Genomic DNA, 14333 nt, shown 5'->3' with positions numbered 1-14333 from the left:
GGGGGGGGGGGGGGGGGGGGGGGGCAAAAGGGCACAAGACGTACCGTCCTTCGCCTTCTGCATGGCGCGGACGCGCACCTCGCCCTCCTCGATCGCCGCCTCGAGTTCCCTCCGCCCGCGTTCCAGCTCGGCGCAGATATCGCGCCAGCGCGCGTCGAGCCTCCCGATGTCGGCCTTGAGCGCTTCGATCCGGCGCTGGCGGGCCTGGTGCACGCGCGCTAGCGCGACGGCGTCCGCGAGCCGCGCGTCCGCATCGAGGAAGGCTGTGAGCGGCGGCGCGGGCGGGGGCTTGGTGTGCGCGGGGGAGAGCGAGGCGAATAGGGTGTGCGCAAGGGATTGGAGGTCGTTCAGCGGCTCGAGGAGGGCATCGGTTGCCGGGGTGGTGAGGGCGGTCTGCGACGGTTCTGACGGTGGTGGTGGTGGTTGTGGCGGAAGACCGGACATCGTTTCGGCGATGGAGTTGCTTGCCACGGCATATAGCGGCATTTCGTCTGCAAGGCAGCGTTTTGTTCATATTGCTACGACGAATGTTTACAAGAGCCATTACAGTGCGCTAGTACATGTGTCCGTAGAGTCCATATGTAAGTCCGAGTTTTTGATGGGGAAAGAACTCTCAGCAGAAGGAGAGGGTGTAGGCGGTACCGGTCGGGCAGGTAGAAGTCGCACCGCAGCCGTTACCTACGAGCGGGACAGTCAGATCGGTTACCGGCAATAGATTTAGGCGGCAAGAAGAAATGCCTACCAGCTCCAGCGGCGTTCGAGCACGTCACAGCAGCAGTCGAGCCTGCACAAGCATCCCGATGTCAATACCGCGTGTACTCGGAGGACGGACATATCCGTCACGTACAGCCAGCGCCGGGAGTGATCGTCACCGGGATGTTGAACCCGTCCGCAACGCCCGGATTGAAGAAGTCCAGGTTCGAGAACCTGCCCCGCCCCCGCCCCACATCTTTCAGCGTCCTCGCTCGGAGTACGCGACGACGAAGCTCACCCGTTGATCGTAAACTGCGCAAGCGTGGGCCCTGCGGCGGCAGGCGCGGTGCAGTTCACGCCGCCCGAGCAGCTCCCGGTGGTGCACACACCAGCGTCGTCGCACCCGGTGCGGCCCCACGCGCGCCCGCTGTAGCCGGACGGGAGCGTCACGGCCTGCGACGCGCCCGCCGCCAGCGCAAAGCCGCCGAGCGCGCCGTTGTTCGCCGCGGGGAAGAAGCCTGGGTCGACCGCGGAACTGCAGTGGTTGACGACGGTGATCGTCCTGGGCGGAGGAGCCTGGTGAACATGTCTGCTCTCGGACGCGCAGCGAGGAAGGGACGTACGTGGACGCAGCGAGACCTGCGAGGGCGGCGAGGGTCAACGCAATGCTGGGGAACATGATGAATTGCAAGGAGTCTTGGGTCGTTAGGCAAGTAGAGAAGCAACGTGCGGTAGTCCTCTGCTGTAGCCATTGCTCCTACATCGCCGTCTTTATATATACGGCACCCAGCGCCGACCCTCTGGCGATCCATCTCCCCAATCCCAAGAGGTAAGTAATGCCACACATGTCCCCCCGATGTCCCAGGACGTTCTCATGGCGGACGCCTGGCTCCGCGTTGACCACAAGGGAAACCCCGTCATGCCGATGGAGCCTCGCCGCTCGCTCATGCGCGGTCGTCGGGCCTTCCTGCCCGCCTGACGTGCGACCGGCCAAGGCAAAGAACGGGGAAGAACGAGAAGAACAAGAAGGGGAACGGGCGCAGAACGCCTTGTGATGCATCGCGCATGACGCAGGCGGGATTCTTGCAGGTTCTTGGGTGCTCAAAAGGCCGAGCGGGATTGATGCCGGCGTATACTTGCACGCTATAGATCTGAAGAGACCGCCACAGAACGCCCAAATGATCCGGCGACCAGTCCGATGAAGCTTCCGTGCGTGTGCAAAATCTAGAACGCAGTGGGCAACGTCAAAGTGAAGGAATGGGGGAACGGTGTTGGCTCAGACCGCGTGTTGTTGTCGGTCATGGTCGCCGAGAGAGATTCATAGCCTCAGTACTGCTCAGCACATGGAAGTATATATCCGAAACCAAGAGCACCCATGTCGCTATTCAAGGCAAGGATACGCACAGGATGCCGTCATGCCCGTCCAGCGCGCGAGCCTCGTGAAGAGTGCGCATCAGACGGTGAACGCCCCAATTACCGGGTAATGAGATTCGCATCGAGGGCAATCGAATGGCCTCAGGAAATGATGAATCTATTTGGGTAATCTATACAGGAGCAGATGATCTAGATGATGACCGACAGCATATGACCGAAGCAAAGCAAGAACAAAAGAGACAGTTGGATGTGTGAGCATATGCGAGCAGACGTGATTGGATGATCGTAGCAAAAAAAAACCTCGTTAGAAAACGCGCGTCGTAACACCGTCGTCCGTTCATGCAGTCTCATAACTCGGAGGGCCTGAACGAAAATGATATCAGCGTCCTGACCGGGGACAAAACACCAAGCAGAGAAGTGAACGGGGCAGGGGCGCGAAACGGGAACTGACCAGGACTCCGTCCCTGACTCGCCAGCGCGGCGCGCAGTGCCTCCTTCTCGTCCGCCGTGAGGTTGTCCACCATCTTCGCAAGGCCGCTCACCATCGCCTTGCGGTCGTCCCGGCCGACGTCGAGGAGCCGCTTCGCGACCGCGTCCGCCTTGAGCTGGCTCAGCGTCGGCGCGAGGTCGAGCTGCTCAAGCGCCTCCGCCTGCGCGCGCGCGTCAGGCAGGTCATTGATCTGGCTCAACGTGTCCAGCAGACGCGTGCGGTACTCGTGCGTCGAGATGGGCGACGCCTGCGCGAGCTTCTCGAGCGCGGCGCTATAAGCGAGCCGGGCGCGCACGCGCCAGTAGAAGCGCCGACGAGCATCTTTCCACACCATCGGCTTGGCACAACCTTTCGCCTCCATGCGACCGGTACGGCTGACAATCGTGTCAGTAGCCAATTCAACTACCATATCTCGTGGGCACTTACTCGTGAAGGTCGGCGTACAAGAGCGCGATCTGCTTGTAGGTAGGCTGCAAGAACTGCTCGCGCTTGGCAAGCGCTTCAGCCGCCTGCGCCTTCTCCTCGGCGCTCTTGCTGGGGTCCTTGCTATCCCGCTTGAGCTGGGCATAAGTAGCATCCATCCGCTCCATGAGCGTGAGGATCTTGTCCCTGCGCATCTTGATCTCGATGATGCCCTCAGGCTCCAGCACACCCGCGCGCGCCTCGACGTCGGCGTACATCTCCATACGTCCCTCAGCGTTGATGCTCGGGTCGAGCACGACCCACGCGCCACCACGCAGCTCACCGTTCGGTACGATGTACACAAACACGGGCTGCTTATAGCTCGACAGGCCGTCCACGATCTTCGAGCCCTGCTTGAGCACCTCGTCGTACATGTCCTGCTGACCACCGGAGAAACCACGCCAGTTGGCGAAGATGATCAGCGGCAGGCCCTCACGGTTGAAGTCGAAAATCGCCTGCGCAGTCTTGTACGCCGAGTTGGGGTACCACACCTGGCCAGCCTCCATGATCCGCTGCTCGAACGAGGATGGGTTCGCCGGGTCTGCGGGCACGATGCGCTCGATAGTCCGCGTCTCGACCGCAATCGCGCCCATCGGAATGCCGCCGAGGCGCGCACGGCCGACGACGACGGTCTGCGCCCAACCACTGAGCGTCTCCTGGAACGAGTCCTTGTCGAAGAAGCCGCTGAGCCACTCAGAGTTCGCCTCGTCCGTTTTGCCGCCGAGGAACCAGCGCGGGTCATACGCGCCCTTGGGCGGCTTGTAGGCGATGTCGCGGTCCCAGGAGTCCGTGCTCTCGAGGATGGGTAGCTTCTCGCCCTTGGATGCCGGCACGTAGGACATCCACTCGAGAATGTGCGTGGCACCCTCGAGATCACTCGACGCGGTGAGGTGGGATACACCGTTCTTGTGCATGATCTGCGTGCCACCCAACTGCAGGTTGGACGTGTAGACCTCCCGTCCGAGCACCTTGTTCAGCGCGGGCGCACCAGTGAGGATGATCGGCTGGCCCTCAACCTGCACCGCACGCTCGCCGAGGCGAACGAGGTAAGCGCCGATGCCGACGGACCGAGCGGTAACCAGTGTGATCGTGAAGATGTCGTCGTATGCACGAGATGTCTCCCCGGCGATGAGACCAGAGCCCTTCAAACACTCCACTCCGAGACCATCCTGCGTTCCGATGACATCTGTGATCAAGTATCGCTTCTCGCCGCTCTCTTCAATCTCCTCCGTACGAACAGCGCCGGGGGCCGTCTCCTCGAGCTTGAGGAAGTTCTCGCGGGTGAGGTAAAGGTACTTGAAGCCTTTCTCAGGTGCGGACTCATCGTTCCATGCGGCTGAGAACAGGCCAAGCGCCTCCTCGGCCAACCCGATGCGAGCACCAGAGTTAGCAGATAGGTAGATGCGAGGAAGACCGTGCTCGCGGGCATATGTAGAAGCAAGGTAAAAGAATTGATCTTCGACGGGACCAAACGAACCGATTTTGTAGGTGATGTCGTTGGCGATCACGACCGCCTTCCGTCCCAACGGGTACTCAGGCGTCCTCATGGTGAAGACCCAACCGACCATACCGAAGGTGTTGTTACCGGGAGCACGGTCTACTTCCTGCAACTGATCGTGTTCATCGAGCACCAGCTCCCGCGATTCAAGCAGCTTCTTCGGTAAGGTCAACGCGGGGTTAGCCTTGCGAGCCTTGCCCCAGAGGTTGAACAAAGCCTTGGAGAACAGATCGGGGAAGTCGTAGACGTAAGTGGTGCCGATGATGTGCGCGGCGTAACGCTTCGGTTGCAGCGACTCCTTGACGGCGTACGGGTGGTGAACCGGCTGGAGATGCAGCGGACCCTTCTCGCCTATGGACTTAAGGATCGTCGTCCCCCTATCAGTCACGATCTCCTGGTACCCGTGATAATTGACAACAAAGCCAGATACGTTCTCGATGATGCACCGTATTGGCGTCGCGTTACCCTCCTTATCCTCAAGGACAATGCGGATTTCGGAAGAGGTGACGTGGAGGCGCCACAGGCGCTTGCCGTGGCGTTCAAGGAAACCGGAGATCGCCGCCAAAACGTCGTCGTAGGTGACCGGAAGGTTGTACACGAAGTTCATGAAGATGTGGTTGCAGTCAGCGTTGCGATATTGAGCACTGACAACTTCGAGGGCGTCGAGCGTGGTCGCAACGAGGCGATCGGTCTCGGAGATAAGGTACTGCGCGGTGGTGATATTTCCTCCAGGACGGCCAGGGCGGACGAGTGCGCGGATGAAGAAGCGATTATCGAGCTGATTATCTTTTGCGACACCGTGGTAGATGTGGATCTGCTTGCTCTCGACGAAGCACGGGGTGAGGTTGTAGTTGGAGAGGCGGCTTAGCTCGAGCTGGAAGGCAAGTGCAGGTTCGATATTACGAATGTGACGCTCTTCGTCCCAGGACTTGCCCATGTCGCGCAGAGTGTAGTAGTAGGGATATTGCTCCGGACGACAGATGAGCACGGAAACACGGCGTACGCCATGCTCATTCAGGACCTTGCGGTTCTTGTTGATCAAAGACTGGATAGCGTCAGACCAGGCGGCTTCAGACAGATCGTCCGCTTCATTGAAGATACGGAGAGCAAGGTTGAGGACGTTGGGAGGCTGGCTATTGTTTCCGTACTTCTCCCTGTATTCGGCGGCATCGAATTGAGGCAACAAAGAGGCGACGTTTGCAAACCCGCGATCAAGAGCGGCAAGGTTAGGGAAAGAAGCGATGGCGCCGTGGCGTACAGGCTGCGACTGATGCCGGTTAATCATGTACGTGAGATCGCTGACCGACGCTGCGCGGCGGCTAGCCAGTTCACTACCGCGGACATGTGAGCAAAGGTATGATGCGGCGACTCAGCTAACTTACCCTGGGCCATACCGCGGCGTCGAGGGCGGCGACGGCGACGATCCTAGGTTGAACCGCCAGAGGACCACGTGTGGGTCGTCACCGTCGTCGGCACCGTCACCTTCCTCGTAATCGATGGACAGGAGATGGTATGCACGGTATGCGCGGCGGACATAAACCTCCAAGGCGGCTATCCTCAAATTAGTTGAGAAGGTGCAGCATCAGAGGCACAACTCACCAAGGGCGGTCCAGGGATCCGAGCTATCGAAGAACGACGGGAGGACATCGTACACGGTGTACCTCGAGTCAGTGAGCTCACGAAGAACGTCCGCGTTCGGCGTCCTGACAACACAATTAGCAAGACTACCAACAAAACCAGCATACGAATTACCTGTTGCCGGCGTTTTCGCCATAGTACGTGTTGGTAACCGCCGCCTTGAGGATATTGCCCATCTGGACGCGACGATCCTCATAGGATGGCATGGATGACGAGATCAGCACCTCGCGCGCCTTCAACGCAACCTTGGTGGACGATCTAAGGATACCGTCAGCCCAGCAGGATGCCGCATTCGATGCCAACTCACTTAGTCTCAAGCGCTGTTAGGGCATGCAGAGCATCACGAAGTCGACTCTCCGCGGTGGACGGCCAGCCCCGCGACTTGACATAATCGAGAATGAGCATGACGAGTTTCGCCTTGCATTGCGCCTGAATGTGGCTGAACACTAGCGCTGCGACCTTGTCCGGGTCGTCCTTGAATTCTTCGCGAAGCTGCAGAACCCGGGCTTCGATGCTGCCTCCGAAAAGCTTCTCTGTGTCGGAGAACTTGTTCAGTAGCTGCGCCAACGTGTTCTTCTCGTGGACCTGCATGCCACCGACGTAGCGCTCCACGACATCGAATAAGGGACCGAACTGAGTGCGGAACATGGCACGGTCCTGAGCCCGAAGATTATCTTGAACGAAGTGATCCAGGATCTTCTTCAGGCGGGGAGCAGGGAACTCGGCGCCATCGCCCTTGGTTTTGGTAGACTCGATGGCGGCGCGGATGCTATCCTCAAGCTTGGGAGGCAAACGGCCAGAGAACGTGGCCAGAATAGCACTGACCTCGCCAAAGGGCAGTTCGGGATCATGGAGGACATCGAGCAACTCTTTGAAGATGGCATTCATAGTGGCTAGGTTATCGTAGCCGTCGAGCTGGTCATTGAGGACGCCCAAGCAGTAGGCGAGGCGCTGGTGCGGCTTGTTGGCGATGACGTTAGGAACGCCCATATCAGGGAGAAGGCCGTCGAAGGGCTTGGCGTGCTTGACACGAGCAGGGTCATCAAGTGCCAAAATGCCGATAATGTCTCCAGGCTCGAGAGTAACGCCAGCTTGCTTGACGAACTGGACGGTACCGTCCTCAGTAGCCGCGAGAGGCATGTACATCTTCATGACCTGAAACGAGACGTCAGCAGCGGTAACACTAGGGATGTATCTGAGAGCATACCTCGATCTCGGCGTAAGGCTCGCCAGCCTTGATGTGGTCGCCGCTGTCGACGAGGAAGCGAACTAACTTGCCCGGTGACGGACTCCTGAGCTGTGTCGGATCGTTCTCTTGCTCGATCAAGCAGGTCTTTGCATCCACCATGAGGCGAAGAGCGCCAACTTCCTCGCGCCAGTAGACGGAGTGACTCTTGCCGTCCATGAGCACGAGCAGACCACCATCGGCCAAGGGGCGTGCAGCGACGAGAACCCTGCCACCATTGAGGTAAAGCGTCCACTGCGTCGCGGACGACCGGGTGCACGTGAAGGAGTATCGGATGTTGTCATAGATGAACTCGATAACGAATACGGACTTGAGCACATCACGAGCAGGGACCTGGCCCTTGTCGAGAATTCGCTTGTACTCCGCCCAGCAGGCGTCTGACGCGAGGTGCGCCTTCGTGACGGCTCCACAGATGACCGCGAGGGTCGCATCGGGACGCTCAGCAGTGAGCTTGCTGCTGATCAAGGAGTCCAGCCAGCCAGTCGTGATCGTGTTCTCCTCGAACGCCTTCATCTCCAAGAGCTTGATGAGATACTCGACAGTGGTTCTGAAGTCACCACGGATGCTGAGCTCCTTCAACGCGACGATCATGTTCTTGCGGCTCTCGCCACGGTCGGCACCATACGCAAAGACGTGTCCAAACTGCGAGTCGGCGAACTCGTGCAAACCACCGGCGGAGCCGACGGAGAAGTAGCCCCAGACGTTGGTACTCGAACGGAAGTTGAGTTCTTGCAACGAACCGGACGAAGGCTTGAAGCCAGCGTCTGGGTTCTCCGCCGTGATCCGGACGGCGACAACATGGCCCTTCGGCCTCGGCTTGCGCTGCAGTTGATTCGACTCGGGCTTGGACATTTCAAAGTCAATCTCGGAGGCCCCGTGGGGATCAAGTCCGTACAGCTGACGGATATGGCGAATGCGATGGAGTGGGACGCCCATCGCGACCGCAAGCTGGGCAGCGGGTAGGTTGACGCCCGAAACCATCTCCGTGGTAGGGTGCTCGACTTGAAGACGAGGGTTCAACTCGAGGAAGTAGAATACGTCCTCGCCGTGACTGTATAGGTCTAGAAAGAGGCATATGTGTCAACGATTCGTAAAAATAGCGATGCCTTTCCAACTTACACTCCACGGTGCCGGCACTCACGTAACCGACAAGTTTAGCGAGACGGACAGCGGCGCGCTCCATTTGCTCAAAAGTATCTTCCTTCGCGATGGTCACAGGAGCTTCCTCAATGATCTTCTGGTGACGACGCTGGACGGAGCAGTCACGTCCGAAAAGCGAAATGGCATTGCCATACTGGTCTGCAAGAAGCTGCACCTCTAAATGGCGGGCCTGGCCGGCAAGCTTCATGATGAATATAGGCGAGCCTGTTGATCGTGTGTTATTACATGTCCCAATTGAAATAAGAAATCCAAACAAACCTGGAATTTCGCCCATCACAGCATTGTAGGCATTCTTGAAGGCATCCGGACTCTCGACTTTCCGAATACCCTTGCCTCCTCCACCTTCACTAGCCTTGATCATGACCGGGAAGCCGATCTGTTCCGCCTTGGCCAAGCCTTCCTCAACGCTCGTGACGCATGCATTCTGGTATGCACCATCCGGTACGGTCACAAAACCGCCTTCCGACAGGACAGTGTCGGTGATGCCCGTTCCGGACCACGCCATCGTGGGTACCTCGGCGTGCTGGGCGACGATCGTACTCGAGATCTTATCACCCAAGCTGCGCATGGCACTGCCCGGGGGACCGATAAAAACTATCTTGTGCTTGCTGGCGGCGAGGCTCTCCGGTAATCGGGGGTTCTCGGACGCGTGGCCCCAACCGGCCCATACAGCATGGACACCGGCGCGCTCAGCCACATCGACGATCAATTCGACGTTCGCGTAGTTGTTGTTGTTGGTACCCCCGGGCACCTCGACGTAGCGGTCGGCCATGCGGATATACTCGGCATTGACCTTCAGGTCCTCCGGCGTAGCCATGACCGTGAATTCGATGGCCCGCTCTGTGCCGAAAGTTTCGTAGCTCCATTGGCGGACTGAGCGGATCTCCTTGACGGCGGCGATACCTTAACGCATCAATCATCAGGAACTTTCCATATTAGACCGTGAGACAGAGTGAAGTCTACCGTTGTTCGCAATCAGGACCTATCGAGTAAAGGGCACTGTTAGCCACGTAAATGTGTCCCGACGAAACGCATATACCTTGGTGATAACCGTATGACCTCCGTGGGTCTGGACGAAGTCCTTGACGCGACTGGGAGGCGCGGTCTCGAGGGAGTTGCCACCCACGAATTGGGAGACTCTACCGTGATCGTACTTGGACATCGCGAGCGACTGTCCCGGGTGGTGGTGGTTGGAGGTAAAGAGAGGGCGTGCGCCCGTGCCGAACTTCCCCAAATTTTGACGCTGGCATGCATGGGGAAGGTCGACGGGCACGATCGTGGCTGACGTAAGACGCGCGCCCTAGGTTCTGGTTAGGTGTGCGAGGTGTGCGGCTTCTTGCGGGTGGGAGCATACGCTCTGTCTGATGTGTGGATCTACGCGGGCACCAAACCGCCGAACAGAACCCTTATCGCACGCCGTACTCCAACGCTCATGTCGAATCGAGGCGCCGAGAGAGGATCTATGGGAACGATCCCGCATGTTCAACGTTGTGCCCCGTCGGCAACGCCATCGCTGCCCAGGACTGCGCGATACGATGCAACGGAACCCCCTGGGGCGTTATCTCATGCTCGCTCGAGGGGGTGGAGAGCAATTGAATCCGCGCTTGACGTGTCTACAACGCTGCTATTGTCGCTGTACATTCCGTCATGGCACCCTCGGCGTTCACATGCACCGGCTCTGTTTTTCTAATTCTGCCCAGTCCTCGAGACCGAAGACCGCAGGAAGCTCACGCCAAGTTCGTTCTAGCTCCTCCTCCTCCTTACGCTTCCACGCCGCCTGGCATTTGTAGCAGAAATCCCCTTCTGCGGTCCCGTGGTAAACCGACCGCAGCCTCCTCGTGAAGATATCGCAGGTGTCGAAGTATCCATTCTGCCGCTCGTCGTCTTGACAGCAGCGCAAACACTCGGAGCAGCCCTGAGGGTCTCGGCATGAAGCGGATGGACCGTCGTCCCAGAGGAATGCATCGATATTCTCGGCCTTGATTTTGATTAACTTTCCGCGAGCGAGCAGACAGGCTCGCAGATCGGAGGCCGGGAGCCGCACCCGGCGAGGGCCTAACATCCCGGAGAACTCGACGCCATCGAGCAAGCTCTGGACGGGCAACTCGCAACAGTGATAGAGGGCGGCGGGGAGGATCGAGGGTATGTTGCTCTCGCGGGCGATCTGCACCGCGACGAAGGAATGACCATCATCGTCAATATGTGACCCATCTTCCACTGTGGCGCGAAACTCCTTGAGTGAGAGGGGGTATAGCAGTTCCATGTGTGCGATCAGATCCTTCCGCAAGTCCGTCACGATGTATTTCGTGGCCATCCTAAGCATGCCAGCGACGACGTCTAGGTGCATGTCGATACCCTTTTGAAAGTAGCTTCACGTCATTGGCAAAGAAACTGCGTTCACACACAATGGATTCGCCTGCTCACCTGCGATGATATAATGCCCCCAGGAAATGTCTGATGTCATCGAGGTCGTCCGCGAGCTGGATGAGTGGGTATCCTTCAAACGTCGGACAACCGCTTCCTGGACCGCTGCAAGCCAACGCAAACATGTCGCGGAACACCACCGAATTTAGGGATAAGATGGAGCGGTGTACTCGGAAGAGTGTATCGGGGGCGAAGAAGGAGGAGATAACAATGTTGCCGTCCTCAAACCATAGCTCTTGGTCTTTCTAATATACTGGTATTTCCAGAGTCTCCGTGATACTCCAGCCAGGAGGGGTCACAGCAGCGAGGTCCATTAGTATGGATGTGCGCGCGCGGATCAACGCGTCCCTCGACGCGGTGTGACAGGCCTGGCATCCTCACGTGAGACCTGTGACTGCCGGCGACCGTCTTCAAGTCACGCTCCCTATTTCCCCAATCGAGCCCTGCAGGCTGCCACTGCCGCTTGTGTCCCTTGTGCACTCTGGATGCGAAGCTGGATAGTAATACGTTCATTCACACGTTCGCAGAGTCAGACTTCTGCGCGACGAAGGTCCCTCAGAGCGGAGGGGTAACGGGTCAACATATGCGCAGCTATGCCTTCCCGCAGGTCCGTTGCCATATACTTTGTTGCTAGCCGGAGCAACGACACTACTATGTCGAGGTGTATGAGTTTTTCCTTCACAAAGTACCTATTCGACGCGAGCACAGGCTAATATGAAGGGATAATATGTACTGCTCACTTGCGATAGTACAAAGCGTTCAGGAATGCCTGATATCTTCCGGATCATCTGCCAGCTGAATGACCGCGCACCCCTCGACGCTTGGATCTCCGTTACCTATTCCACCGCTTTCTGCATCGAACATGTCGCGAAAAGTGATGGAATTTACCAATAAGGCGAAGCGATGAACGCGGGATAGCCTAGTGGAAGCAGAAAGCGAGCATAGGACAACATTCCAATCGTCAAACCGAAGGCGCTCTATCTTCTGGTATTCGGGGGCTGAAGTCGGAGCCCATTAGATCTCAGCACTGAACATAAACAGAAAGACGATAATCTCGAGCTAACGACAAGAGCTGAAAGCGGCTGAGTGGCATTGATACTCTACGTGACCCGGTCACGACACCGGTGTACGCCGAGCTTTGTCACACTGTGCCCGGTCGAATTCGCCAACGCCAGTCGCCGCGAGCAGGCAAGCCTGCTAAACCTTGGACGGCCGTATTTTCTCTACGACGGTCGTCAAATATCCACTTCGTTAGAATTGTCCTGTCTGCGCCCTCCCTTTTCTGGCTTCAGGGTTGAAATATGTCGCTTCTGGCCACGACCCTACGCAAAGTCCCCCGCGCGGCGCCTGCTGGCCCTAGCGCCATTTGCTCCCAGAAACGCTACGCCTCGAATGACCCAAATGCTCCCAGAGTAGCGACCACGGCTTGTGCGTCTATCCTTCTCATATCATAGCCTCCGAACCTGATAGTTATTCGTCGCAACAGCATGGCAGAAAAAGAAGGAGAGGAAGCGTGTCAAGCACTTACCCACAGGACGAGTCGACAAGAAATGGCCTGGGGTTAGCGTTACGACAGACCAACCCCTCGCCCTTGCGTGCTAACACGTTTCACAAAGGTGTTCCGCCCCATGAACGCTGGCCAACTCACGCACCCATTGTTCCACCCCGAGTCGAGGAATCCGCTATCCTTGTCTGCCTTCCAACCTGTGCGATGCCATGTCTGACTTGGTACATACGTGATGGCTAAACAAAGCATCCTAGGACAAGCTCCGTGTGGCCAAAGCTATGAGGTTTCCGATGAAGGAGAACAGCCCTGTACGGATTTTCGGTTTACCGAAGGACATCCTCCTGGAGGTACGCTATTTGATATCCAGTGCAGTGCCTCTCTCATATTTCATAACAGTTTCGAATGATCTCTGCACCCTTTTCGGTCGTGCGAGACGTGACGAAGACGGTAGTAGAGAGGTTGTCGGCGGCCAACAAGCAATCAAGTTTACACACGCGAGTTGTCTTGAGTACGTACCTACGCCTCCCCGAATTTCAGATCGTTTTGCTGACTTGCACTAGCCGGGGAGCCGGGATGTGGAAAGAGTTACACACTCCTTCAAGCTCTGGAACACTGCTTCGCGAATGGTTGGATAGTATTGTACTTCCCGCGTGGTAAGTAAGCTGCGTTCTCGAGCAATAACCTGCGTATTGACCTGCCCTGCCCTTGTAGCGATCAATATGGTCAACTCAACGTCGCCCTACGTCTACGACCTACGCACACAAACCTATGTGCAACCTGCTTTCGCCTTTCAAACATTACAACGATTCCTCACCGTCAACTCCGCGGCGTTGGAGGAGCTGAAGACCCAATTGGAAGTGACGCTGGACAGGCGACCGGCACCCGTACCGGCCGGTACTAGCCTGGCATCTCTCATCAGCATAGGCACGAAGGATCCTAGCATGGCACCTTCTGTGCTGACTGCAGTTCTCGATGAACTGGGGAAGCAGAAAGAGTATGCCCCAGATTTCACACAACTACGTCCTGGCCTGACATCGTCGCAGCTATCCGGTTCTGCTTGCCGTCGATGACTTCCAGGCACTGTACTGCAAAACCCTGTACCGCGACGCGAACTTCGGCACGATCAAGCCATATCACCTCTCCATGCCAAGGCTTATATTGGAATATGCGAGTGGCCGCAGGTCCTTCGTGCGTTCCTTGTTCGCAGCCGCAGACTTCTATCTCCGCTTACTTCCCACTCGATTACCCAGGCACGCGGCGCAGTGATGGGCGCCATTTCCACGGAGCACACCCTCTTCCAGCTCCCCGTCGAATTGAGGGAAGCCCTGGGACTGCCGCACGACAAGCCGACCGGGCCATACGTGAAGCGCTCCCCTGAAATCGTCGAGTACACGCGCGGGCTGAAGGCTCTTCCTGTACCAGACAGGCTCAGCGTGGAGGAGGCGGCCTCCATCTTCGAGGTCTGGAAAGACGATGCTTGGGTGAACGCGGGTTAGTGACACCTATCCCTTCGGTCACCGTCGTACTCATGATCATGCAGCTGCCAGGGACGAGTACTTCATGGCAAAATACAGCGAGGCATCAGGCAACGCGAGGGATTTGGTGCGTGTTGGTCTGCGTACTTCAATAGAGACATAGAAGCTTAGCCTACGCCATGTCACTAATACCAACATAATCGTGCTGGTGGTTTGCTGAACTCGACAACCGCATTATATGCTGAGCGTCGGACGAAAGCGAAAAGCCCCTGATTTAGTGACATCACGTGCGAAACGACTTCCGGGCACGTCGTCGTCGAAAGCGCCGGCGGTGGTGCAGGTTCTTGTCAACAAACTGTCGTCGT

General features: G+C 57.6%; 5 protein-coding genes across 5 annotated transcripts in view; 1 reads left to right on the top strand and 4 right to left on the bottom strand.

The window, feature by feature from the left end:
* Positions 1 to 444, bottom strand: part of PUNSTDRAFT_143134 (uncharacterized protein) — a gene marked incomplete at its 5' end in the record, with an annotated part of 1939 nt that extends 1495 nt beyond the window's left edge. Inside the window, one exon of the mRNA XM_007382849.1 lies at positions 45 to 444. Coding sequence (XP_007382911.1) covers positions 45 to 444 — 400 coding nt within the window. The remainder of the gene's footprint in view (positions 1 to 44) is intronic.
* Positions 445 to 466: 22 nt separating this feature from the next.
* On the bottom strand, positions 467 to 1851 carry PUNSTDRAFT_51854 (Osmotin thaumatin-like protein). The gene is made up of 5 exons (XM_007382848.1): positions 1317 to 1851; positions 992 to 1255; positions 848 to 927; positions 743 to 784; positions 467 to 678 (listed from the first exon to the last, which is right to left on the bottom strand). The coding sequence occupies exons 1-5, from the start codon at positions 1370 to 1372 to the stop codon at positions 614 to 616; spliced, it is 507 nt and encodes a 168-aa protein (XP_007382910.1). The 5' UTR covers positions 1373 to 1851; the 3' UTR covers positions 467 to 613.
* Positions 1852 to 2414: 563 nt separating this feature from the next.
* Positions 2415 to 9724, bottom strand: PUNSTDRAFT_66829 (uncharacterized protein; the record flags this gene model as incomplete). Its single annotated transcript, XM_007382847.1, has 11 exons — positions 2415 to 2931; positions 2984 to 5836; positions 5900 to 6068; positions 6117 to 6241; positions 6270 to 6413; positions 6463 to 7310; positions 7363 to 8462; positions 8521 to 8766; positions 8821 to 9465; positions 9526 to 9544; positions 9602 to 9724. 11 exons carry the CDS (start codon positions 9722 to 9724, stop codon positions 2415 to 2417), a joined length of 6789 nt encoding a protein of 2262 aa, XP_007382909.1.
* A 501-nt stretch (positions 9725 to 10225) lies between these two features.
* PUNSTDRAFT_67037 (uncharacterized protein) lies at positions 10226 to 11222 on the bottom strand (the record flags this gene model as incomplete). Its single annotated transcript, XM_007382846.1, has 2 exons — positions 10226 to 10931; positions 10987 to 11222. Coding segments are annotated over 2 exons (942 nt in total), but the record flags the coding sequence as incomplete, so codon positions are not given.
* A 947-nt stretch (positions 11223 to 12169) lies between these two features.
* PUNSTDRAFT_51852 (uncharacterized protein) lies at positions 12170 to 14179 on the top strand. The gene is made up of 10 exons (XM_007382845.1): positions 12170 to 12414; positions 12473 to 12546; positions 12603 to 12692; positions 12748 to 12840; positions 12890 to 13001; positions 13054 to 13146; positions 13205 to 13487; positions 13537 to 13681; positions 13744 to 13984; positions 14034 to 14179. The coding sequence occupies exons 1-10, from the start codon at positions 12288 to 12290 to the stop codon at positions 14129 to 14131; spliced, it is 1356 nt and encodes a 451-aa protein (XP_007382907.1). The 5' UTR covers positions 12170 to 12287; the 3' UTR covers positions 14132 to 14179.
* The last annotated feature ends 154 nt before the right edge of the window (positions 14180 to 14333 follow it).

This window comes from Punctularia strigosozonata (assembly GCF_000264995.1).
Source record: "Punctularia strigosozonata HHB-11173 SS5 unplaced genomic scaffold PUNSTscaffold_5, whole genome shotgun sequence".
NCBI lineage: Eukaryota > Fungi > Basidiomycota > Agaricomycetes > Corticiales > Punctulariaceae > Punctularia > Punctularia strigosozonata.
The sequence above is the reverse complement of the archived record's forward strand: the minus strand, read 5'-3'. Positions and strand labels throughout refer to the sequence as shown.